Source organism: Puma concolor, chromosome B2, assembly GCF_028749965.1.
Source record: "Puma concolor isolate L17-30 chromosome B2, mPumCon1.1.hap2, whole genome shotgun sequence".
In the NCBI taxonomy this organism is placed as follows: domain Eukaryota; kingdom Metazoa; phylum Chordata; class Mammalia; order Carnivora; family Felidae; genus Puma; species Puma concolor.
The window spans coordinates 55,486,561-55,514,232 of record NC_141671.1 but is presented as its reverse complement, the minus strand read 5'-3'; the positions used below and the strand labels follow the sequence as shown (position 1 = coordinate 55,514,232).

The following is a 27,672-nucleotide window of genomic DNA, read 5'->3' as shown; positions in this document are numbered from 1 at the left end:
CCACCCAGGCTCAGTTATATTTTTAACTGAACCACCCAGTTATATTTTTAAAGGTAAAAAACAAAACAAAACCCAATGGAGTTTTGCTATAGAGAGCAACAACTATTCAAAGACATCAGTAAAGGGGCACCTGGGTGGCTCAGTCAGTTAAGCATTCAATTCTTGGTTTCAATCTCACAGTTTCGTGAGCTCAAGTCCCACATCAAGCTCCACACTAACAGTGCAGTGTCTGCTTGGGATTCTCTGTCTCTGTCGCTCTCTGCCCCTCCCCCACTTGCACTGTCTCTGTCCCTCTCAAAATAAACAAATTTTAAAGAATTAATAAAAAAAAAAAAAAAGACATTAGTAAATAAGGATTCTAAGAAGCATCATCATGCCTTTAAATTTTACTTAATGATAGGGGCGCCTGGGTGGCTCAGTCAGTTAAGCATCCGACTTCGACTCAGGTCATGATCTCACAGTCCATGAGTTCTAAGCCTCGCATCCGGCTCTGTGCTGACAGCTCAGAGCCTGGAGCCTGCTTCGGATTCTGTGTCTCCCTTTCTGTAACCCTCCCCCGTTCATGCTCTGTCTCTGTCTCAAAAATAAGTAAACATTAAAAAAAATTTTTTTTTTAATTTTACTTAATGATAGGTGATAAGAAAATTCTGTTCGCATTAAATATGATTTCCAAACAATACAACCGAAAAACCATAAGCAGAATAAAACAAACTTCCTGCTATTAATTTTTTTTAAAAAGGCAGTTTACCTTCAGTCACATTTAGATCTTCTTTCACTGATGTTCTGTAGAATCTTAGCTTTAACTTTTTTGCCAGTGCCTCAGCTTCCTCACTATATATAAATTAAAAGAAAAAAAGTGCTTACAAAGGTACTTTCTGATAGCTTGTTTTAAAAAATCATATTTATTTTATTTACTGAATACAGCTTGAGGTTGGGGGGGGGGGCGGTGTGAGACCTTCCAGACCAGTTCAAAGCTATGTTCTCAGTACCTGAGCAGAATTTTTAGTTTTCAGTACTCTTGTAGAATAAATACCATTATGCTGTCACTTCTATAGTCCCAAACTCTAGGCTTAAAATAGCTAAATATCACTTTTTTTATATAATACTTAATTTTCTCCCTTGTCTTTAAAAACATTTGAATTTAACTGCACCCTGATAATCTTACACTGCACTCCCTTCTTCACTCTTGCTCACTATGAAACCACTTTGCTGACAAAGCCAAAGTTACTGTATTAACAACTGTGTCTACAAGAGGGGACTCCTAACTGTAGTTTTATTATGACTCCTGATCTTAGTTTTATTAAGACTGTAGTAGCTCTACTCTAAAATGGTTCTCAAGGATTCCACCCCATGCCTCACCCTCCTCCTGGTCTTCACATCCTTGTATAGTTTCCTCCCCCACTGGAATCGAGGTTGGTCTGTTTCTGTGTGATCAATAACACACAGAAGTGACAGCGGTGACTTCTGAGACTAGGTCATAAGAGACATGATGGCTTCTGCTTTGCTCTGTCTTGAATCATGGGATTGGGGGAAGCCAGTTGCTATGTTGTGACAACACTCAAGCAGCCCTGGGGAGGTCCACATGGCAAAGAGCTAAGGCCTCCTGATAACGGTCAAGTGATGAGCCAACATGGAAGTAGGTCCTCCAAGCCCCAGTCAAGCCTTTAGATGACTACAGTCCTCAGCAACATCTTGACTGTAACCTCATGAAAAACCTGAACCAAAACCACCTAGTTAAGCCACTCCCAAATTCCTGACCCAAAGAAACTGTGAAATAACAAATTTTTGTTGTTTTAAGCCGTAAGTTTTGGATTAATTTGTTACACAGCAACAGATAACTAATATAAGAATATACAAAAAAAATAAGGTAAAAACCAAGCAAAGATTTTCAAAGCTAGCAAAAAGTTAACAACATGATATACAAATACTTACAGAATTATCTAGATGCTCTGTTCACAAATTTGAGCCTACTTCTGAATATACAAAACAACGTGAATCTGAACTACTTACCCATTTAAACTCATCCACACAGGATAGCTCCATGCTTTAGATATTAAAATATACAGGGATGTTTTTCTTAACATTCTTATTATATCTAGATTTGACTTAACATCAAGCGCTGGATTTGTGGTATAAGACATAAGACTAGAATTCTAAAAGGGCCTTCAAAATTTATTCCTTTAATTTGTTCTACTTATGACTTAGTGCAAACCCAAACTGATCACGCAGAATAGCGCACAGAAAATTTTAAGTATAAGGGTCTCTATAAAACCTCTCCTAAATTTTTTAAATGTATGTATAAATTAGAACAGGTTTTAACTGTATAGAATTACCACCTCCCCCTCAAAAGTGGACACCTTACTTCTTTATACAAGAGTCATCCAAGAGATCAATCTTGTTTTGCACAAGCACAGTTGGTATATCTCCAACTTCAGCTACGACTTTCTCTCTCCAACTGGAAATTGCTTCAAAAGATTCCCTGTCTGTGGTAGAAAATACAAGCACACAAGCCTGGGCTCCTGTAAGGTCACAAAATAAAAATGTTATTTACATTAATGAAACAATCCTATATTTAAACAATTTTTTTAATTGAAGTATAATGAAGATACAATGTTATATTACCTTTAGGTGTATCAAGACAATTTTATGTAAATAAATATTGAGCTCACCTTTGTAGCATTCTGCTTATTTTTAACATTTAAACTCTATTTTCCAATTCAAAGAACCAGTGGTTCTCAAAATTATGTACAAGTCTCAAAACTATATTCTTGTTAACTGGAATTTAAATAAAAACTTGGAAGAAAAAAAATTCTCTAGAGAGAATGGTAAACTAAGTATGAATGATAGGCTGTTGCCAAATTCTTCCTGTTAATATCTATCATTTGCTTAATTTCTTTTAGCACATATTTAAGAAAAATCTATGAGGAAAAAGTCATAATTTTCTCAGTGTATTAACTTTTTAAAAAATATGTATCATTTTATTTCAGTAGAATACCAGTGATGTTAAGGAACACGATTTAAAGACCAGCGCCAAGGGGCACCTGGGTGTGGTTCAGTCGGTTAAGCATCCGACTCCGGCTCAGGTCATGATCTCACGGTTCATGGGTTCAAGCCCTGCAAAAGGTTCTGTGTTGACAGCTCAGAGCCTGGAGCCTGTTCAGATTCTGTGTCTTTCCCTCGCTCTGTCCCTCGCCTGCTCATGCTCTGTCTCTCAAAAATAAGTAAACGTTAAAAAATTGTTTTCAAACAAATAAATAAAAAATAAAAACCAGTGCCAAATATATATATATATTTTTTTTTCATATACATGTTATATATATATACGCATATGTTATATATATATTATATATAACATGTATATATAAATTATATGTACATATATATTTAACTTTGGCACTGGTATATATATATATATATATATATATATATAAAACATGTATATATGAATTATATGTGTATATATATATATAACATGTATACATAAAATAGAGAAAAAGGTTTAATTTCATTTTTTTATCCTGTTTAATTGTATAATTCCCATTCTCACTGACAATATTTTAACTTCCAATTATCACATTAGGTTGATAATATCTAAGATTGAAAACAAGCAGCAACTTTCTAAAAGAAGCCCTTTTATTTTATTTTTAAGTAGGCTCTATACCCAATTAGGGGCTTGAACTCACAACCCTGAGATCAAGAGTCATATACTCTACTGACTGAGCCAGCCAGGCACCCCTGAAAGAAGCTCTTTCATAAATAATTAGATGTTGAATTAATCAGGCAGCATGGTGACAAAAGCAGATACATAAGTAACAAAAGAAAATCATCTTTGGGTTAAAAGGATTTCCTGGAATCGAGGCACGTTTTCTTACTGTTACTCTTTCCTTCCAGATTCCTCAGGTATAAGAATTTCCTAAGATTCAAAGCATACATACCTGGGCTACCAAGACACTCTGAAGGGAAAAAAGGGTTTACAAATCACCAAAGCAAAGCAAAAGAGGATGAAAGAGAAAACCACAGTTCACTACTACTGTAAAAGCAGAGACTTCACGTGGGAAAATCTCCCCTACTCTAAAACAGGTTTTAAATCAAAGAATAAATTAATTACAAAAACTGTATAAATTACTACAAAATTGGGGCAGGGGCAGGGTACAACACAGACAGAGGTACCCTGATACCTTCCAGGAATTTAAGGAGAAATAAAACTGATAAGATCACACTAGATACTGGTAAATAAATTTATATTTCCTCGAACTTTAATATTTACTTAAACTATAAATAAAACATTTAATTATACTTCAACTAATAAACTATTCTTTTTTTTTCAAGACTTATTTTTAAAAAAAAAAAACTTTTTTTTTTTAACGTTTATTTACTTTTGAGAGAGAGAGAAATAGAGCATGAACGGGGGAGGGTCAGAGAGAGAGAGAGGGAGCCACAGAATCTGAAACAGGCTCCAGGCTCTGAGCTGTCCGCACAGAGCCTGACGCAGGGCTCGAACCCATGAACTGTGAGATCGTGACGTGAGCTGAAGTCGGAGGCTTAGCCAACTGAGCCACCCAGGCGCCCCAAGACTTATTTTATTTTTTAACTTATCTCTACACCCAACGTGACGCTCAAACTCACAACCCTGAGATCAAGAGTCTCATGCTTTGGCCTGCTTCAAATTGTGTGTCTCCCTCTCTCTCTTCCTCTCTCCCACTCACACTCTGTCTCTGTCTCAAAAATAAACTTTAAAAAAAAAACAGTCTCATGCTCTGGGTGCCTGGGTGACTCGGTCAGTTGAGCATCCAACTCTTGATTTCAACCAAGGTCATGATTCTGGGATGGTGGGATTAAGCCCTGCATTGGGCTCCATGCTGAGTGTGGAGCCTGATTGAGATTCTCTCTCTCCCCCTCTGTCCCTGCCCCGCTCGTGCCTCTCTCAAAAACTACTAATTAAACTAAAAGAAAAAAATAAGAGTCTCATGCTCTACTGACTGAGCCAGACAGACATCCCAAGAACTGCTGTTTATTATAAAACTCTACTTAGCTTTAAACCTAGAATTTTATATCCAGTCGATTATTATTTGAATGAGGGCACAAAAGGGCATTTCCAGGGATACAGAGTCTCACTTTAAAAACAAAACAAAGGGGCATGTGAGTGGCTCAGTAAGTTAAGCATCTGACTGTTGGTTTCGGCTCAGGTCATGATCTCATGGTTTTTGATTTTGAGCCCCATGTTGGGCGCTTGCACTGATAGCTCAGAGCCTGCTTGCAATTCTCTCTCCCTCTCTCTCTCTCAAAATAAATAAATAAAACTTAAAAATGTTTAAATAAAATAAAATAAAAAGATGGTCCAGTTTCAAAACAAAAACAAAAACAAAAACTCTTAGAAGTATATTTTAATAATAATGTAAAAAAAAAAAAAACCACAACAAACTAAGCAGATGGTGCCAGAGATATGGGCAGTAAGAATAATTAAGAAAAGAAAAATGTTGTTTAAAAAAATCAATGATTGGGGAAACTGAGTGGCTTGGTTTGTTGAGTGTCAGACTCTTGATTTTGGCTCAGATCATTGATCCCAAGGGTCATGGGATAGAGCCCTGCATCAGGCTCTGCGCTGAGTGAGGAGCCTGCTTAAGATTCTCTCTCTCCCAGGGCACCTGGGTGGCTCAGTCATGACTCTGGCTCAGGTCATGATCTCTTGGTTCATGAGTTAAAGCTCTGTGCTGAGCTTTCAGCACAGCGCCTGAAGCCTGCTTCAGATTCTGTTTCTCCCTCCCTTTCTGCCCCTCCCCTGCTCGTGCTCTGTCTCCCTCTCAAAAATAAACATTAAAAAAAAATTCTCTCTCCCCCCTGCCCTGCTCGCAAGCTCTCTAAAAATTAAAAAAAAATCAGGGGCACCTGGGTGGCGCAGTCGGTTAAGCGTCCGACTTCAGCCAGGTCACGATCTCGCGGTCCGTGAGTTCGAGCCCTGCGTCAGGCTCTGGGCTGATGGCTCAGAGCCTGGAGCCTGTTTCCGATTCTGTGTCTCCCTCTCTCTCTGCCCCTCCCCCGTTCATGCTCTGTCTCTCTCTGTCCCAAAAATAAATAAACGTTGAAAAAAAAAAAATTTTTTTTTAAAATTAAAAAAAATCAGTGATCAACAGATAAAAGAAAAGTATGTCCATAACAACCCAAAATTATTTAGTGGACAACTTGGTGAAGAGACAACAGAGGAACATGGAAAAGTGCTAAAGTGCCAGTCTAAAGAGGAGGAACATGTAATATGAATATGTTAAAGAAATCAACGGAGTTTCACTGCAGCTGTGGACAGGTCCTGCCTGTTGTATCCACCTTGAAGCACACTGCAGGTGTGCTGCAGGTGGTACTCGGCTTTTCTGCCTCATGGCTTTTTCCTACACTTCAGAAAGACCCTTGGGTTATCCTATTTTAAAGGAACGGATACCTCTGGGGAGAAACCTGAATGCATGGGAGGTAGGATAAAACTTCAGCCTCACTATGGTGGGACCATCTTGAGGCATGTCTACATGGTTCCTCACAGGGATTGGTCCCCAATTGCCTACAGTAGTAATTAGCTCATTAATGCACCTGTGTAGGTTTTTTTCCCTTCCTTCCCCAGTCTCTCACTTCTTCCTGGGATCACCTACCAGAAAAACCAGCCCCAGCAAGTTGTGCCAAGAACTATTTGGCGAATGATTGTGGGGGTGGCATTCAAATTAAGACAGAATCTTAAATTAAAGGCAATCACCATAAGAATAAAAAGGATTGGGGCTCTGCGCTGACAGCAGGGAGCCTGCATGGGATCCTCTGTCTCCCTCTCTCTCTACCCCTTCCCCACTCTCTCTCTCACACACAATAAATAAATAAACTTTAAAATTTTTTTAAATTAAGAATAAAAAGGGAAAGTATAACTATTAAACCTCAGGACAAAAGAAGATGTATCCAAAGTGACGGAGGAAAGAAAATACACACACACAAAACCCAAACAAACAAAAAATACAAAGCCTGAACCAAGATGACAGAAATAAGTCATGACAAGAGCAGTTACAATCTCAGATGGCTCCTCTGAAGCAGGATGGTTCAACTGACAGGAAGCCTTAGACTGGACGCTGCCACCACCTTAGCTTACTTAACCTAAATCAATTACCAAAAGGAAAAACCAAAAGCACAAGACAAACAACCTGGATTACTTCTGGAGATTCAATAATTCTGACAAATGATAGACAACTACTTATTTTAATTTCCCCTAACTGAACATTATCATCCATACATACAGATAAATACTCTGTGAAATTGTGATGCATTATGGTTCTTTTCTGCTTAGGAAACCAGCATACCTCCTCACCATAAAAGCCCTTTACAGTATATACTTTAAAAAGTTAAAGACCCTTTGTAGAAAATTTTTACGTAAGTACCAATAAAACAGATGATAAATATCAGATTCCAAGTATGTGTGGAAAGATCATTCTTTGCAGAATTTACAAAGGAAATGATCATAAATCCATTATACAACTTTGGAACTCCCTCAAACACTTCAAGAAAATTTTTTTTAAGAATTGAGACAAAGGGGAAACGACTTTTTCAGAGAAAATGCTATCCACTCCAACCCTTCTCTCTCGTAAGTAGCATGGTACATGTTCCCAGCAACTGGAGGACACTCTGGATTGATGGTGCTGCGATTCAAGGCTGGAAATGAGAGCAAAAGGGCAAGACCAACAGACAAAAAGAGAGCCACACTTGGGAGTAACTGTGCTCCTGCCAATGGCAAGACAAAGAATGCACACAAATTTCATATGGATAGAGGTGAACCACATCTAAGAGACAAGCTAGCATATGGGGTCATCTTTAACTCATGTCCAACAGGACCGCTTATCAGGTGATGGGAACTTTGCATAAAGGAAGGTGAAGGTGGGGGGCGCCTAGGTGGCTCAGTCAGTTAAGTGCCTGACTTCAGCTCAGATCATGATCTCACAGTTCCTGAGTTTGAGCCCTACATCGGGCTCTGTGCTAACAGCCCAGAGCCTGGAACTTGCCTCGGATTCTGTGTCTTCCTCTCTCTCTCTGCCCCTTCCCTGCTCACACTCTGTCTCTCTCTGTCTCTCAACAATAAATAAATAAGGAAGGTGGAGGTGGAATGTAAGTCCCACAAAGGGGAGCAAGGGAGCAAAGCAACTGCAAGAATCAAGTACAAGTGCTCAGAAGAAATATCCCTGAAACTGGGAACCTTGGAAGAATCCAGAACAGTCACCTAGAGAAAGAATCATCTTTGAACATCTGCCACCCACTCAGTCGGTTGAGCTTTGGACTCCTGATTTTGGCGCAGGACATGATCTCATAGTTGTGAGATGGAGCTTCGCACTGGGTGTGGCGCCTGCTTCAGATTCTCTCTCCCTCTACCCCTCCCCCTACCACATGTGCGTGTTCTCTCTCTCTCTCTCTCTCTCTCTCTCACACACACACACACAAAGAAGAAGAAGAAGAAGAAAATAATGTTAAAAAAAGTTAATAATGTTTTAATTTCTCTGTTGCAGTCATCTGGACATATCTTACACCCCTGATATTTAAAGGCAGCTACTGTTTTCTATCCATATATTTTTAAAAGATCTGTATTTTCCCACTATGCAATCTTACTTCAATACCACCTACCCTAAGAATCACATGGTTAGAAGTTACTCTGTCATCATAGTTAAGAGTAAGCCACCCACAAAAGATTCACTTGTAATAATTAACAAACTACTCCACTTATCCACACATCAGAAACATAGAGATATGAATAAAGTTGTGGTGTCAATTATAAGAACACCATTAGCAAATATTTATTTCTCTTATTTTTCTTAACTGTTTATTTATTTTTGAGAGAGAGAGAGCGAGCACGAGCAGGGGAGGGGCAGAGAGACAGGGAGACACAGAATCCCAAGCAGGTTCCAGGCTCCAAGCTGTCAGCACAGAGCCCAACAGGAACCACTAGATAATGACCTGAGCCGAAGTCTGACACTCCAGCCACTGAGTAACCCAGGTGCCCTAAAGCTCACAGATTACATAATGAACCAATCTTTTACAGATTCCATGCTCATACAATTTCGAAACAAATCTAAAGGATTTGCATGGTCTAATTCAGTTCCTTAATTTTTGCATTTATAATTGAAATTCATAAATAGCTTCTTGTCTAGAGCTATTTCATTTTCAACAATTTATATTCACGTAGGTTTGTGAAAAAAGGTACTTTAAAAAAGTTTCCTTCTATTTATGGACATAATCTCAGATAATAGGTCTCAAGTCTGTAACCTCATTTTCTATATATTGTTAGTCAGGAACATTTCTTAGAACCAAATCATAGTAAAAACTATGATGAAAATCTGTATTATACTGTATATAACTTTCTATACAAGGAATGATTTCTACTGCCTAGGGTGGACTTCTTAAGACTTTAAGAGGAATCATTTGGGATCCCAAATGGTCCTAATATGATCTGTGCTCTGTTCTTTACAAGGTTATTTTTCAACATGTCTCACTATACAATCAACACAGCATTCTAAGAACATAATTAATCCTTTAAGCAAAGGTTTGTGATATCATAGGTCTTCAAATGAATTATAACATTTTTCCTCTTTAAATATAAACTTTTAAAATTTTTATATATTTTGGATGATACATTTCTAGAACATATATCAGTAAGTCCTAATTTTATGAGGCATGGTGTTACTATCACTAAATCACTATCTTATTTAATGCATTCTTCCCAGCCTTTATCTTCTCTTCCTAGTCTTTGCTTCTATTTAATTACATCATTATTTGAATCTATGTTAGTGGCAAAAATTGGCATCCAATTCCCCTCCCTCCCCAAGAACACCTCTCCCTCACTGTATAGTAGACACATGGTTTAGGCAGGCTGAACCTACACTCTGCTCTGAGGGAGTAGGCCCTAAGTGCACCAAGCCAATTAGGGTAATCACATTCCTCTGACTACTTACTGTGATCTGGTCAAGGGTGATCTAATCAGATAAAAGCTCAGGATTTATAATCCATTGTTGTGGGAAGTGATCCTTTCTCCCAAGGATGTGAACAAAGAATGTGGCTTCCATTGTTGATGGTAGCAATCTTGCAACCAAGAGGAAAATCAGCATGAGAAGAAACCCCACAAAGGGAGAGAGGCGAGCCGGGAGAATCAAAGAGGTTACAGTAAGAACAAACCATAACTAAAAGCTATGATACTTCCACTTTTCTTTGTAGTTTAAGTCAGTTTGAAATTGCTTTTCTGTTGTCAGCAACCAAAAGCATTCTGATGAAACCCCAAAGAAAAGCATAGAAGAATATTCAGTATGCCATTTCTCAAATTCAAATATAATTGCCACTGGGATGGGATGTTTATTCTTACAACTTAGAAAAAGAAGCTGAAACTCAAGACCTGTCTCAGTATCCCACTCTCTTTGCCATTTAACATGGTTGACTAAAAATTTACATTTTAAGAAAAGCTTTTAACAGACGTCTATTTATATGCTTAAGATCACTTTAAGTTAAAATGTTAAATGTAGGAAAATCAAAACTGTTTAAAGCCTTTTAGGCCAAATGAAACCAAGTGGAAAAAAATTTAAACATCACCCACAGTAAATTAAGATGTAAATACTAATAATTATGGGTTCTCTTTTTAGTTTCTGGCAAAGTGTTTTTTTGTAGAGGTAGTAAAGAGAAACTGATTTGTGGACACCTAAAAAGCACTAAACAAGAATTACATGACAAGCCAGACGAGTCCAATTTTGAAATTTAAAAGATAATAATGTTGAACACAGTCTGAAGGGAAAAACTGAAGAAAGCATTAATTCCTCAACTACAGTGGATATAAAAATATTTCTAGCTACCTGGTCTTTTTTTTTAAAACCAGGGACCCAAGTGATCTACTTAATTCTACAGTTCCCACATTTTCTCCTTTTTATTTATATGCAAATCAAATCATTTTTGACATTTGATCATTTTTGCCTTTTTTCAAGTTAAACTTTATTTTGGGTCAGTTATAAACTAACACAGTTTCGCTTTATAAATTAGAGATACATATGGTAAATACATTCTCCACAATTATCCATAACGGTTAAAAAGTAATACTGCCATATAAAATTGTCAAAAGCTTAAAATGAGAGAACCCAACCTATCTTTTTTCCTCATAAAAGAACATATATTTCATGCCGAGAACTTAGAGAAAAAAGCTAAATGAAAACAATGAAAATCTCATATACTCCTACTAGTTTACACCTAGGCTGTTCGTTTTGTTTTTTTCCCCGTGTGAATGGGGTGAGGGGATGTGGTGGTAATAACCTAAGAAAATACAAATAATCTTACTCAAGAATTAACTTTACTGGGGCCCCTGGGTGGCTCAGTCAGTTGAGCTTCCAACTCTCAATTTCAGCTCATGTCATGATCCCATGTGATCCAGCCCCATGAAAGGCTCTGCACTAAGTGTGAAGCCTGCTTAAGATTCTCTCTCCCTCTCCCAGTGTCCCTCTCCACTGTGCACACACTTTCTCTCTCTCTTAAATAAAATAAAAAATAAATAAATAAAATAAAATAAAATAAAATAAAATAAAATAAAATAAAATAAAATAAAATAAAATAAAATAAGACAACTTAAAAATGTCAAAAAAAAAAAAAAAAAAAAAAAAAAGAATTGGGGCATCTCAGTGGCTCAGTTGCTTAAGCACCTGACTCTTGGTTTTGGCTCAGGATGAGGATGTGATCTCACAGTTCATGGAATCGAGTCCCATGTTGGGCTCTGTGCTGAGAGCGTGAAGCCTGCTTGGGATTTTCTCTCTCTCCCATGCTCTCTGCCCCACCCCCACCTCAAAAATAAACATTAAAAAAAAAAGAATTAACTTTATTTTTAGGACCTTTAGCATCAGTGCTTATGAAATTAATAATTTGATAAAAATCCCATCTAATCTAAGAGCTTTGGGTACTAAGGACACAATTCCTGCCTCATACCATGTTATAGGTGCTCAAGATCCAAACTGGCATGCATCGGAGAGCAACAGTCCAAACTACTGCAGGTGGGAAGCTTTTAAGGACACGGTAAATAGAGTGAGAAGTAGTGGTGACATTATTACATAACACCTGGTATACCTCTCTTAATTTCTCAAGGAACCAAAATGTCTTCTGAGAATAGGCAGTAGAAGTCAAGTTTCCCTGGTACCAAGTTGGAAAGGCAACTTCTTTGGTGGTTTAGATGTTTAGCACAATTGTGTTTTCATTATACCTCAGCTGCCATTATTATTATAAATCCCACATTTTCAAAAGTGGGAAAAAACAAGATGTATATTCAAAAGTGCCAAGAGACTATAAGACTACATGGTATTATATCAAACCTCCAGTTATTTTGTTCTCATTGCAATTACCACTGGCAATGAGTTGGATAAACACTGTAAAAGGTTGTCATAAATTTCAAAAGGACAAAATTTTATAGGAAACTTTAAGTTCCATTTAGAAATTTCAGTCTTTGGGGCGCCTGGGTGGCTTGGTCGGTTAAGCGTCCGACTTTGGCTCAGGTCATGATCTCACGGTCCGTGAGTTCGAGCCCTGCGTCGGGCTCTGTGCTGACCACTCAGAGCCTGGAGCCTGTTTCAGATTCTGTGTCTCCCTCTCTCTCTGCTCCATCCCCACTCATGCTTTGTCTCTCTCTGTCTCAAAAATAAATAAACGTTAAAAAAAAAATTAAAAACAAAAAAAAAAAGAAATTTCAGTTTCTCCCCTACAACCCAGCAATTGCACTAGTAGATATTTATCCAAAGGATACAGGTGTGCTGTTTCAAAGGAGCACATGCACTCCAGTATTCACAGCAGCACTAACAACAATGGGCCAAGTATGGAAAGAGCCCAAATGTCCATCAATAGATGAATGGATAAAGAAGATGTGAAATACTCCGTTGTATATAACGGAGTATTACTCAGCAATCAGAAAGAATGAAATCTTGCCATCTGCAACAACTAGAGTGTATTATGCTAAGCGGTATTAGAGAAAGACAAATATCATGACTTCATTCATATGTGGAATTCAAGATACAAAACAGATGAACATAAGAAAAGGGAAGCAAAAGTAATATAAAAACGGAGGGGGACAAAACATAAGAGACTCTGAAAGAGAACACTATGAGGGTTGATGGAGTGGTTGTGGGTGGGGGGATGGGCTAAATGGGCAAGGGGCATTAAGGAGGACATTTGTTGGGATGAGCACTGGGTGTTAGACACAGGGGATGAATCACTGGATCCTATTCCTGAAATCATTATTACACTGTATGCTAACTAACTTGAGTGTAAATTTATAAATGAATGAATGAATGAAATTTCAGCTTTTCTTGAGGAATTTAACCCCACATTTTATTCTTAAATCCTATAGTTGTAGTTCTTTCCTTTCACATGTATCTTACACCTTTCTGAACTCAGAGCACTGAGACGGCTTTATCCACGCAATTTCATGAGTCATAACAAAATATCATCTTATTTGCAGGGATTTTGCTTTCTTTCATGCTAGTTCCCACTCTGACCATATAGTCATCTCCATATGGTCAGAAATAGGCATTTATGGGGCACCTGGGTGGTTTAGTCGGTTAAATGTCTGACTTCGCCTCAGGTCATGATCATGGGTTCCAGCCCTGCCTTGGGCTTGCTGCTCTCAGGTTACAGCCTAGAGCCTGCTTCAGATCCTCTGTCTCCCTCTCTCTGCCCCTCCTGTGCTCACAGAAGCTCTGTCTGTCTGTCTCTCAAAAATAAACATTAAAAAAAAAAAAAGGCATTTAACAGTTTCTAACTGATTAGAACTGGGAATGCCTATGTGAGTCATATAATTCCAAGGCAGAGACAAATGATGTATAGTACAAAGTATTGTTTACCACTCAACAAGATCATTAGGAGAATAGTGACCTAAGAGATTTTTAAAAATGCTTTGAAATTAAGTATTCTTAAAAAGAAACCCTTCTATGTGGAATAAAAAAAAAAATGAAGTTCTTTGTTTACCCAAAAGAACACGCCCCCTGCAAAATACCCCACAATTTACCTCGATAGTAGGCCTTTGTTATTGCATCAAATTCCTCTTGACCTGCTGTATCCCATAACATTAGTCTGACATCTTCATCATTAACTCTGAAAACAAGAGATGAATTTATGACATATGTAAAAGAAAATGTCTTCAGCAACGTAACTTTGTACCTATTTTTATTTTTCAAAGATTTGAAGGTTTTAAAACTACATTATTGGTGTTCACTCTGAAAAAATCTGAGTGCTTTTAAATATTGATACTATTACCAATAGTGAAACTAAAGGGGGAAAGACAGTCCCTCAAAGCTATAACTTTATACATGATTTGAGCTTACCTGTCCTGTTTTCTCCTTTAACACCAGTCACAGACAGTGGTGGCTCTCAGACACTGGCACTGGCAAGGGGATTCCCTTAGGTTAATACTTGCTCTCCTCTTGCTATAAAATTCTAATGGGTCCTGGTGTACAAGTGATACATAAGAATAAGGAAGGAAAGAAATGAAAGAAGCAAAAGACAGAAGTGAAAGAAAGAAAGAAAGAAAGAAAGAAAGAAAGAAAGAAAGAGAGAAAGAGAGAAAGAAAGAAAGAAAGAAAGAAAGAAAGAAAGAAAGAAAAGAAAAGAAAAGAAAAGAAAAGAAAAGAAAAGAGTGACAAAGGAAGGAAGAAGCAAGAGGAAGGAAGGAGCAAAAGCAAGCAGTTTACCTGCTTGGTTGCCCTTCAACTTATAAATTTACTTGTCATACACTCCATTGTCTTATTCCTGTTCTAGAAAGTCACTGCAAATGCTGCATTACCAAATACTGAAACACTGCTCCCAGGGAAATACAGAGTTAGGTTCTTGTAAGCCCTGGTTACATTCTCCCCAACCAATAAATATATAACCTTGGTTTTTTGTGATTCTGTTTAAAGATAGCTTATTTAATGCATATTGTTTATTCATTAACGTTGAAGTCAAAGCCAACAGCACTGTAACTTACGCATACCTAATGCGGTAGGTATGAATGACGCATACCTAACATATATTTTCTCTATAAGGCACATCATAGCGTTCTTGTACTTAGGGAAACTAGATGGCACTATGCTTGGGGCCATGTTAAACAGCAACATCTTCAACAAAAAGCACAAAAATGTGAGACAAAAACAGACACACAAAAAAACACTTGTTTATAATATGAGAGATAAAAAAGGAAGTCACCTTGTTTAGTCTAACCCGAGAACGTGCATGTAAGGTACCAAATATTTGCTGCTCTGTGCACATCAATGAATGACCACCAAAGCAATGAGCATATTGATTCTGGGATTACAAATAAATTTTAGCAAGTAGATGAATTTGCAAATATGGAATTACAAATAACAAGAATCAACAGTATACTTAAAATATAAATATGGACTCTACAAATAACAAGGATCAACTATATACTTAAAATGTTAATTTGGTTCAGATAACAAGTACAAAAATAAATACTATGAAGACTTAAAATGAATCCTTTTAAAATATCTGAGAAAGGAAGTAAACACAGAAGTATCTTTAAAAGAGGGAAATAGGGGCACCTGGGTAGCTCAGTTGTTAAACATCTGACTTTGGCTCAGGTCATGATCTCAGTTCATGAGGCCAAGTCCCACATAGGGTGAGCTTGAGCCCCGCTTCAGGTGAGCTCGCTTCTCCCTCTCTCCCCTTAGCTCACTTGCACCCTCTCTTAAATAAATAAATAAATAAATAAATAAATAAATAAATAAATAAATAAATAAGGATAATAAAATGCAAATTAGAAACTGAACAATCTTTAAAACAATGAGCACAATTATCTTTAATGCTAATGTCTACGCTAGTCAGATTTGTTTAATGTTACTTATTTCTGGGACTCCTGGGTAACTCAGTTAAGCATCTGACTCTTGATTTTGGCTTAGGTCATTATCTCACGGTTCATGGCTTCGAGCCCGCAATGGGTTCTCTGCTGTCAGTGCACAGCCCGCTTCAGATCCTCTGTCTCCCTCTCTCTCTGCCCCTCCCCAACTTGCTCTCTCTCAAAAATAAATACTTAAAAAATACTTATATATATGGGCGCCTGGGTGGCTCAGTCAGTTGAGCGTCTGACATCGGCTCAGGTCATGATCTCGTGGTTCGTGGGTTTGAGCCCCGAGTCGGGCTCTGTGCTGACAGCTCAGAGCCTGGAGCCTGCTTTGGATTCTGTGTCTCCCTCTCTCTCTGCTCCTCCCCTGCTCACACTCTGTCTCTCTCTGTCTCTCAAACAAACATTTTTAAAAATTAAAAATATATATATATATATACATATACACATGCATGCTTGGGGTATGGGGGAATGGGCATAATGAATGAAGGGCAGTGGGAGATATAGGCTCCTAGTTATGGAATGAGTAAGTCACGGGAATAAAAGGTACAGCATAGAAAATGTAGTCAATAATACTGTAATTGCGTTGTATGGTAACAGATGTAGCTACACTTGTGGTGAACATAGCTTAACCTATAGAGAGTTGAATCATTTTGTTGTATACTTAAAACTAATGTGACATTATGTGTCGACTATACTCAAAATAAAAAAAATTAAAATAAAATTTCCTTAACAGTTCTGAGGACTAATGACAAAAAGTGTCACTCTTGACGTGTTTTAGAATCCAAATGGATCTACTAAAGTAAGATTTCCTTTTCATAGGAGTATTTAATCTTGCCAAATCTGCTCTTATTTCTTTAAAACAAATGATCAATTCTCGAACTTCTATATAGTCTTAGGATCCCATAATATAAGAGTTGAAAACTATACTGAGAGACAGGTAATTTCCCTTCCACATAAAGCAAGCATGCCTCATTTTATTGCACTTCGCTTTACTGGGCTTCACAGATACTGTATTTTTTACAAATGGCAGGTTTTTGGCAACCCGGCATTTAGCAATCATATTAGCACCATTTTTCCAACAGCATCTGCTTACTTTGAGTCCCTGTGCCACATTTTGATAATTCTTAGAATATTCCAAATTTTTTCATTATCATCAAATTTTGATGGTGATCTGTGTATAGTGATCTTTAATGTTACTACTATAATCGTTTTGGCTGCAACAAATCACTTCCATATAAGATAGCACACTAAATGGAACAATGTTGTGTGTGTTCTCACTGTTCCCCCATCTCGCTCCTTGGGCCTGCCTACTCCGAGACACAGCCATACTGAAATTAGGCCAATTAATAACCTTACAAGGGCTTCTAAGTGTTCAAGTGAAAGGAAGACCCACACATCTCTGACTTTAAATCAAAAGCTAGGTGGCTCAGTCGGTTAAATGTCCAACTTTGGTTTGGGTCATGATCTTGCGGTTCATGGGTTCGAGCCCTGTGTCGGGCTCTGTGCTGACAGCTTAGAGCCTGGAGCCTGCTTTGAATTCTGTGTCTCCCTCTCTCTCTCCCCCTCCCCCACTCGCACACACACACACGTGCACGCGCACTCTCTCTCTCTAAAAAATAAACATTAAAAAAATTTTAAAAAGCTAGAAATGATTAAGCAGTGAGGAAAGCATATTGAAAGCTGAGACAGGCTGAAAGCTAGGCCTCTTGTGCCAGTAAGCCAAGCTATGAATGAAAGGAAAAATTCTTGAAGGAAATGAAAGTGCTGTCTCAGTGGTGCCCGGCTGGCTCAGTCAGTAGAGCATACAACTTGATCTCAAGCCCCACATTGGGTGTAGAGATTACTTACATATTTAGTTACTTACTATCTACTAAATAAATAAATAAATAAATAAGCAAGCAAGCAAGCAAGCAAGCTACTCCAGTGAACACATAGAACGCAAAAAGTGAAACAGCTGTACTATTCATATGGAGAAAGCTTTTGTGATCTGGACAGAAGATATAACCAGCCACAACATTCCCTCAAACAAAAGCCCGATAATCCAGAGCAAGGCCCTAACTCTCTTCAGTTCTATGAAGGTAGAGAGGTGAGGAAGCTGCAGAAGAAAAGCCTGAATTTAGCAGAGACTGGCTCATGAGGTTTAAGGAAAGATGCTGCTTCTATGACATCAAAGCGCAAGGTGAAGCAGCACGTACTGATGCAGAAGCTGCAAGTTACCCAGAAGATCTAGCTGAGATAATTAATGAAGGTGGCTACACTAACCCACCAATTTTCAATGTAGATGAAACAGCCTTCTATTGGAAGGAGATTCTATGGAGGACGTTCATAACTAGAGCAAAGTCAGTACCTGGCTTCAAAGCTTCAAAGGACAAGTTAACTCCCTTGTTAGGGGCTAATGCAGCTGGTGACTTTAAGTTGAAGCCAATACTTATTTACTATTCTGAAAATTCTATGGCCCTTCAGAATTATACTAAATCTACCCTGCCTGTGCTCTATAAATGGAACCACAAGGCCTGGATGACAGCACATCTGTTTACATCATGGTTTACTAAATATTTTAAGCCCACTGTTGAGACCTACTGCTAGGAAAAAAATTCCTTCAAAGTATGACTGCTCATTGACAATGGACCTGGTCACCCAAGAGATCTGATGGAGATGTACAATGAAAGAATGTTGTTGTCATGACTGCTAACACAACATCCATTCTGCAAGCCATTTGACTTTCAAGTCTTAGTATTTAAGAAATATATTGTGTAAGGCTATGGCTGCTACACATAGTAATTCCTCTGATAGATCTGGGCAAAGTAAATTGAAACTTTATAGAAAGGATTCACCACTGTGGATGCCAATAAGAACATCTGTGATTCACTGGAAGAGGTCAAATATCAACATCAACAGGACTTTGGAAGAAGTTGATTCCAACCCTCACGGATGACTCTGAAAGGTTCAATGACTTCCATGGAGGAAGTATCTGCAGACGTGGTGGAAATAGCAGGACATGGAGCCTGAAGATGTGATTGAATTGCTGCAATCTCATGATAAAACATGAGCAGATGAGGAGTTGCTTATTATAAATGAGCAAAGAAAGTGGTTTCTTAGCATGGAATCTAGTCCTGGTGAAGATGCTGTGCAGACTGTTGAAATGACAAGAAAGGATTTAGAATATTAAATAAACTTAGCTGATAAGGTAGCAGCAGGGTTTGGGAGAATTTTTTTAAAGTTTTTAATTTTAATTCCACTATAGTATAACATACAGAGTTATATCAGTTTCAGGTGTACAATATAGTGATCCAATAGGGTTTGAGAGAATTGACTCCAATTTTGAATGAAGTTCTACTGTGGGTAAAATGCCATCAAACAGCATCACATGCTACAGGGAAATCATTCCTGAAAAATAGAGTAAATCAGTGAAGCAAACTTCACTGTTGTCTTATATTAAGAAACTACCACAGCCACCCCAACATTCAACCACCACCCTGATCAGTCAGCAGCCATCAACATCAAGACAAGACCTTCACCAGCAAAAAGATTAAGACTCAGTGAAAGATCAGAGGATGGTTAGCATTTTTTAGCAATACAGTATTTTTTTAATTTTTAATATTTAATTTTTTTAACATTTATTCATTTTTGAGAGTGAGAGAGACAGAGCAGGAGTGGGGGAGGGGCAGAGAGAGTGGGAGACACAAAATCAGAAGCAGGCTCCAGGCTCTGACCTGTCAGCACAGAGCCCAACGCGGGACTTGAACTCACACACCGCGAGATCATGACCTGAGCCGAAGTCGGATGCCCAACCGACTGAGCCACCCAGGTGCCTGAACAATACAGTATTTTTAAATTAAGGTATGTACATTTTTTTAGACATAATGCTGTTGCATACTTAATAGACTACAGTATAATGTAAACATAATTTTTATATGCACTGTGCAACCAAAAAATTCATTTGACTTGCTTTATTGTGGTAGTCTGGAACAGAACCTGCAAAATCTCCAAGTTGTGCCTATGAGGGACAGAAATCTCATTAGAGTCAAGCATCAGTTTGACTTTAAGAAGTATGCAAGGTGCCACCAATAAATATAACATCAGATACAAGACAGAAAGTGGGGAGGGGAGTATGAAAAAAGGGGGGAAATGAGGAAGGGAAAACAGATGAAAGGTGAAAAAAGGCAGAAGAATAAAGATATACACAGGAATATGTTAACTAACTGGAATCTAAATAAAAGCTTGAAACATTAAAAAGAAAAAAAAAAGATACACACGGTAATGAGTATTTGAAAACCACCACAGACTGTCTCATTATCCACAGTCACTAGACTCCTAACCTTGGACTATACTGTAATTAGTATTATTCCAGTGAAAGTCCTAGATATAGTTCACAAATCAAAACTTCATAAATCAAAACTCAGGGGATAAAATGGCCAAGTACATACTGGATTTGTCGCTCCAAAAAATCAACTCCAATGGTTTTCTTGTAGTCTTTTGTAAAAATGCCTTTGCAATATCGCTGAATCATACTTGACTTTCCAACCGCTCCATTCCCTACAACCACCATCTTGATAGCCACTTCCATATCTTCCTCCAACATTTTTGCAGTTGAAAAGGTTTCTGAACCAACTTTAATTCCGGGTGATCAGATCTTCTCAAATCTGTGGTTTAAAATGAAATTATTTTTCATAACACAAAAATTGTACAAAATAAGCTGTAATTGTTTTATGGAGAAATAATTATATTGCACTGCAAGAATTTGTTTCCATGATGGAGGCCCCCTTACCATCCTGTTTAGATCATGTAAATTATTTGAAAGGAGGAACAATAATATTCATTTTTGAATCCTGATCAGTAGCAAAATGTATGATATCTAGGTATTAATAAAGGCCTAGATTACATAGTTCTACCTTTCACGGAGACTAAGATTAAGATGGTGAGTGTTAGAGTTGAGGTCTGATTTAAAGTTGCTCTTAGTGAAGTTACTGCTTGACCTCTTTAAACTTCAGTTTACTAAGGATATTTATCTCACAAGATTGTTGATCAATGGCACATATAAAGCACTAAGCATGATGAAAATCGAGCACTCAAAAAATGGTAGTTTCATACAACATAATAAATCCTCCATAGTCACCACCATATGGGTAACAAATAAAATATCTAAGAAAACTGCTTTTTCAACCTCACAAGTAATAATTACTATCCCTAGAAAAGCACCCCTAAGAAAGATTTTGTATAATATACAACTGTGTGTCAGCACTGAACTCTTACAGTGCTTCACTGTTCAGGTTATAATGAGTCCTTTATAAATAATCTTATACCACACATTCTTTCTTTAGTTTCAGACTAGTTACAGTTACTCATATAATGAAAGTAATACAATGTGTACTGTCTGCATTTTAGATTGAAAAGAACAGAAAGTCAATTTCTTCTATTTCTTAAAATTACTAGTTAAATTTCTATTATACAATATTATATTCCAACTACCTTAACTGAAAATCCATATATACAACCATTACATAAAACAAGTCTGAAACATGAAGAACATTTCCCCCATCCCCCACCACGGAGTCTCAGTAATTGTCCCTACTGCTTCACAAATTTGCACAATCGTAAGAATCATCTAGGAGGATTTGTTCAAGTACAGGTTCTAGGTCTCCACCTCAAACATAATTAAATGATGTAAAAAAAAAAAAAAAAGTGTAAGAATGAAAAGAAGACTATGGGAGGCGCCTGGGTGGCGCAGTCGGTTAAGCGTCCGACTTCAGCCAGGTCACGATCTCGCAGTCCTTGAGTTCGAGCCCCGCGTCAGGCTCTGGGCTGATGGCTCGGAGCCTGGAGCCTGTTTCCGATTCTGTGTCTCCCTCTCTCTCTCTGCCCCTCCCCCATTCATGCTCTGTCTCTCTCTGTCCCAAAAAATAAATAAACGTTGAAAAAAAAAATTAAAAAAAAAAAAAAAGAAAAGAAGACTATGATAAGAGCAAAAATACAGGTAAATACAAGACTTCTCTTGAATGTTCTAAATTATGTTGGACTCAAACACAATTGTGTGGTTTTCAGTATGTATAGAGAAAATATTTATGATAACTAATTATTAATGGGAGAAGATAAAGGAATGTAAAGGAAGGTAAAGTTTCTATGCTTCACTTGAACTGGTAAAATGTTGACTCCAAAAGACTGTGATAAATTATATATATAAGTGTATATATATGTGTGTATATATATAAGTGCATATATATGTATATTACATGTTTACATATATACATATGTGTGTATACATATATTTATACATACACATATGTACGTACATAGTGTGTGTGTGTGTGTGTGTGTGTGTGTGTATATATATATAGTGTAATATCCAGAGCAACCACTGAAGAAGTTACAAAGAGATATACTTAAAACAAAATTAAAGTCTAATAACAATAAAACAATCAGAATCTGACATTTATAGAACTGTCCACACAACAGAATATACTACTTTTTAAGTATCTATTAAATCTATCTACTAAATATATACCAAGATAAAACAAATTCCAGGTGATTTAAAAAAAAAAAAACCTCAACAAACTTAAAATAATGGGACCACAATGCAGTCGAACTAGAAATAATTAACAGAAAACAGAAAGATAACAGGAAAATCTCCAAACATTTGCAAACTAAAAACAATGTGTGAGCCAAAGACTGAAGCTGAAGATAATTTTTTTTTAAGAGACAGCGAGCATGAGTGGGAAGAGGGGCAGGGAGGGAGGGAGAGAGAATATCTTAAGCAGGTTCCATGTTCAGTGTGGAGCCTGACATGGGGCTCGATCCCATGACCCTGGGATCATGACCTGAGTCGAAATCGAGAGTCTGGATGCTCAACCGACTTGAGCCACCCAGGTGCACAAGAAAAAAAATTTTTTTTAATTTTTAAATTTTTAAATAATTTTTAAATTTTTAAATAATTAATTGAATGAAAAGGAAAATACAACATGTGAAAATCTGTGAGACATAGCTAATGTAGTGCTGAAAGAGAAAATTTATAGCACTAAATGCTTACCTTAGAAAAGAAGAAAAGTCTCAATCATTTAAACTCCCACCTCAAGAAACTAGAAAAAGAGCAAAATAAACCCAAAGCAAATGATGGAAATAATAAAGAACAGAAATCAATGAAATTGGAAACAGAAAAACAGGGAAAATTAAACAAAAAACTGTTTCTTTAAAGATCAGTAAAACTGACAGAAAAAAAAAAAGAGAATACACAATTTACCAATATTAGGAATAAAATCAAGAATGTCACGGGGTGCCTGGGTGGCTCAGTTGGTTGAGCGTCCGACTTCGGCTCAGGTCATGATCTCACAGCTCGTGAGTTCGAGCCCCGCGTCGGGCTCTGTGCTGACAGCTCAGAGCCTGGAGCCTGCTTCGGATTCTGTGTCTCCCTCTCTCTCTGCCCCTAACCCACTCGCATTCTGTCTCTGTCTCTCTGAAAAATAAATAAACATTAAAAAAATAAAAAAAATTTAAAAAAAATCAAGAATGTCACTATGGACTCTGTGCACTCCAAAGGATAATACAACAGACAACTCTACACACATAAATTTGACAACATAGATGAAATAGACCAATTCCTTAAACAGGATTAACTACCACAACTCACTCAATATGAAATAGATAATTTGAATAGCCCTATAACTATAAAGGAAATTGAATTTGTAACTTAAAAACTCAAAGAAAAATCTCCAGGCTCAGGTGATTTCACGGGAGAATTCTACCAAGCTTTTCAAGAATTGACACCAACGATACACAATCTCTTCCAGAATACTGAAAAGAGGGGAACACTTCCCAACTTATTTTATAAAGCCAGCATTACCTTGATACCAACACCACACAAAGACAGTACAAAAAAGAAAACTGGACAAATATCCCCTCATGAACACAGACACACCAAAGTCCTCAACAAAATATTAGCAAGTCAAATCCAGGAATATATAAAAAGAATTACCAGGACCAAGTGGGCTTTGTTCTGGGAATGCAAGGGTGGTTCAATACCTAAAACCAATCAGTGTAATCAACCATATTAACAAAGCAAAGAAAAACCTCATCACCATATCAACTGATACATATATCACACGAAATATATAATAAAACTCAACATCCATTTGTCAGAAAAAGAGCAAACTAGAAACACAAGAGGACTCCTTCAACCTGATTAATGGTGTCTATTAAAAAACTATCCAGCTATGCAGCCACTCTGGGAAACAGTGTGGAGGTTCCTAAAAAATTAAAAATAGACCTACCCTATGACCCAGCAGTAGCACTGCTAGGAATTTACCCAAGGGATACAGCAGTACTGATGCACAGGGGCACTTGTACCCCAATGTTTATAGCAGCACTCTCAACAATAGCCAAATCATGGAAAGAGCCTCAATGTCCATCAACTGATGAATGGATAAAGAAATTGTGGTTTATATACACAATGGAGTACTATGTGGCAATAAGAAAGAATGAAATATGGCCCTTTGTAGCAACGTGGATGGAACTGGAGAGTGTGATGCTAAGTGAAATAAGCCATACAGAGAAGGACAGATACCATATGTTTTCACTCTTATGTGGCTCCTGAGAAACTTAACAGAAACCCATGGGGGAGGGGAAGGAAAAAAAAAAAGAGGTTAGAGTGGGAGAGAGCCAAAGAGACTCTTAAAAACTGAAAACAAACTGAGGGTTGATGGGGGGGTGGGAGGGAGAAGAGGGTGGGTGATGGGTATTGAGGAGGGCACCTTTTGGGATGAGCATTGGATGTTGTATGGAAACCAATTTGACAATAAATTTCATATATAAAAAAAAAAAACAACCAGCTAATATTATATACTTAACTCTAAAAACCTGTTGTTTTTTTATTTTAAGTAAACTCTACCCGCAACATGGGGCTCAAACTCATGACTCTGCAATCAAGAGTCACAAGCTCTACTGACTGAGCCACACACCTGAAAGTGTGACTGTTTTAACCCTTAGACTAAGAACAGGGAAAGGATCTCTACTCTCACTACTCAAAGTTCTACATTATACACAAAGTTCTAGCCAGAGAAACAGGTGACAAAAAAACAAATAAAACACAGATTAGGGAAAAAATGAATAAAAGTGACCCTACTCACAAATTACATGACTGTCTTTATAGAAACTTAAAGAAATTAAAAAAAAAAAAAATCCTGGAACTAATAAATCAGGTTAGCAAAGGCACAAGATACAAAAACAACAAACAACACTGAATTGTATTTCTATACCCTAACAATGTACAATTTGAAAGCAGGAAACAATATTTTTTTAAGTTTTATTTATTTAAGTAATCTCTATACCCAACATGGGGCTTGAACTCACTACCCTGAGATTAGGAGTCACATGCTCTTCCAACTGAGCCAGCCAGGCACCCTGAAACCAAAAATTTTTATGTGACATTTACAAGAGTTCCAAAAAAAATTAAATACTTTGGTATAAATCTAACAAAACATGTATAGGATCTATATGCTGAAAACTATAAAACACTAATGAAATAAACACCTAAATAAATGAGAAGATATGCCATATTCACAGAGTGGAAGATTCAACAAAGTAAAAACAGCACTTCTCCCCAAATTGACCTATGGTTTAATGCAATTCCAAAGTACCAGCAGGATTTTTTTCTGTATTTGAGACAAGCTGATTCTACATTTATTTTTATTTTTTTTATTTTGAGAGAGAAAGTACAAGCAGGGGAGGCAGAGAAAGAGGGAGAGAGAGGATCCCAAGCAAGTTCCACACTGACGGTGCAGAGCCTGATTCAAGGCTCAAACTCACAAAGCATGAAATCATGACCTGAACTGAGAGCAAGAGTTGGTCCCTTAACAGACTGAGCTACCCAGGTATTCCAAGACAAGCTGATCCTAAACATTATATGGAAAGGCAAATAAACTAGAATAGGTAACACAATTTTGAAAAAGAATAAAATTGGAGGAAATCATACTAGCCAATTTGAAGACACCAAAGAGCTATACTAATTAAGACAGCATGATACTGGCAAAGACAAAGATACATAAATCAATGGAACAGAGAGCCCAAAAATAGACCCACACAAATTCAGTCAATTGATTTTCAACAAAGGTGCAAAAACAATTTAATGGAAAAAAGACAATGTCTTCAGCAAATGGTGATGGAACGATTGGACATTCATATGTAAAAAAGCAAACATCTGCCTAAACCTCAAAATGGATCAAAGATGTAAAAGTAAAACTATAGGTGCTCTCTCAAAAATAATAAACATCAAAATAATAATAATAATTTTTTTAAAAAAGGGACTCCTGGGTGGCTCAGTAGGTTAAGCATCCAACTTCAGCTCAGGTCATGATCTCCTGGTTTATGAGTTCAAGCCCCACATCAGGCTCTCTGCTGTCAGCTCAGAGCCTGTTTCAGATCCTCTGTCTCCCTTTCTCTCTGCCCTTCCCCCACTCATGCTCTCTCTCCTTCTCTCTCTCAAAAATAACAAACATTTTTAAAAAATAAAATAAAAACAAAAATATAGGGGCACCTGCGTGACTTACTCAGTTGAGCATCAGACTCCTGATTTCAGCTTAGGTCATGATCTCACAGTTTGTGAGTTCCAGCCCTGAATCAGGCTAGCTGCTGTTAGTGCAGAGCCAAGCCTGCTTCAGATCTTCTGTTACCCTCTCTCCCTACCACTCCCCTGCACTCTCACTCTCTATCTCAAAAATAAATAAAACGTTTTAAAAAATAAAATAAAACTATAAGGGTGCCTGTCTGGCTCAGTTTGGTAGAACCTGTGACTCTTGATCTTGGCATTGTGATTTTGAGCCCCATGTTCGGTGTAGAGATTACTTAAAAATAAAATCTGAAATAAAATAAAAATAAAACCATATTTTTTGGAAGAAATATTTTAGAAGGTGTAAATCTTGACCTGGTGTTAGGTAGAGTTCTTAAAAGGAAAAACTGATAAATGAGACTTCATAAAAACGAAAAACATTTGCTCTGGAAATGATGCTGTCAAAAGAACAAAAAGACATGCTACAAACTACAAGAAAAGTATTTGCAAAGCACATATCTACCAAATAACTTGTTTCCAGAACATATAAGGAACCCTCAAAGCTCAACATAAGAAAAAAAACTCGGGGCGCCTGGGTGGCTCAGTCGGTTGGGCGTCCGACTTCAGCTCAGGTCACGATCTCGCGGTCCGTGAGTTCAAGCCCCGCATCGGGCTCCGGGCTGATGGCTCAGAGCCTGGAGCCTGCTTCCGATTCTGTGTCTCCCTCTCTCTCTGCCCCTCCCCCGTTCATGCTGTGTTTCTCTCTGTCTCAAAAATAAACAAACATTAAAAAAAAAAATTAAAAAAAAAAAAGAAAAAAAAAAAACTCAACATAAGAAAGCAAACAACCCATTTGAAAAATGGGCAATACCCTTGGCCAGATACTCATCAAAGATTATACATGCCAAATAAGCACATGAAAAGATATTCAACATTGTTAACCATTAGTTAAAGACACATCAAAATCATGTGATACCACACGTCTATTAGCATGGCTAATTTAAATTTAAAATTTAAATTTACTTTTACATTTACATTTAAAATTACTGATGGGGCGCCTGGGTGGCGCAGTCGGTTAAGCGTCCGATTTCAGCCAGGTCACGATCTCGAGGTCCGGGAGTTCGAGCCCCGTGTCGGGCTCTGGGCTGATGGCTCAGAGCCTGGAGCCTGTTTCCGATTCTGTGTCTCCCTCTCTCTGTGCCCCTCCCCCGTTCATGCTCTGTCTCTCTCTGTCCCAAAAATAAATAAACGTTGAAAAAAATATATATATAAAATTACTGACAAT

The 27,672-nt window shown here is 37.5% G+C and overlaps 1 protein-coding gene and 1 non-coding gene across 4 annotated transcripts in view; both read right to left on the bottom strand.

Moving 5' to 3' along the window:
• The window catches only part of RAB23 (RAB23, member RAS oncogene family), a 39,994-nt gene that overhangs the window by 9,755 nt on the left and 2,567 nt on the right, over positions 1-27,672 (bottom strand). For 2 of the 3 annotated variants that reach the window (XM_086707147.1, XM_086707148.1), the window contains exons 2-5: positions 20,281-20,496; positions 14,021-14,106; positions 2,363-2,519; positions 749-831 (exon numbers count right to left, since the gene is read on the bottom strand). In XM_086707147.1, the coding sequence (XP_086563273.1) occupies positions 749-831; positions 2,363-2,519; positions 14,021-14,106; positions 20,281-20,435 (481 nt within the window). In that variant the 5' untranslated portion in view covers positions 20,436-20,496. The remainder of the gene's footprint in view (positions 1-748; positions 832-2,362; positions 2,520-14,020; positions 14,107-20,280; positions 20,497-27,672) is intronic. The other variant, XM_086707149.1, reaches the window with a different exon arrangement.
• TRNAR-CCU (transfer RNA arginine (anticodon CCU)) lies at positions 25,168-25,240 on the bottom strand. Its single transcript has one exon. It is a non-coding gene; the product is annotated as a tRNA-Arg (tRNA).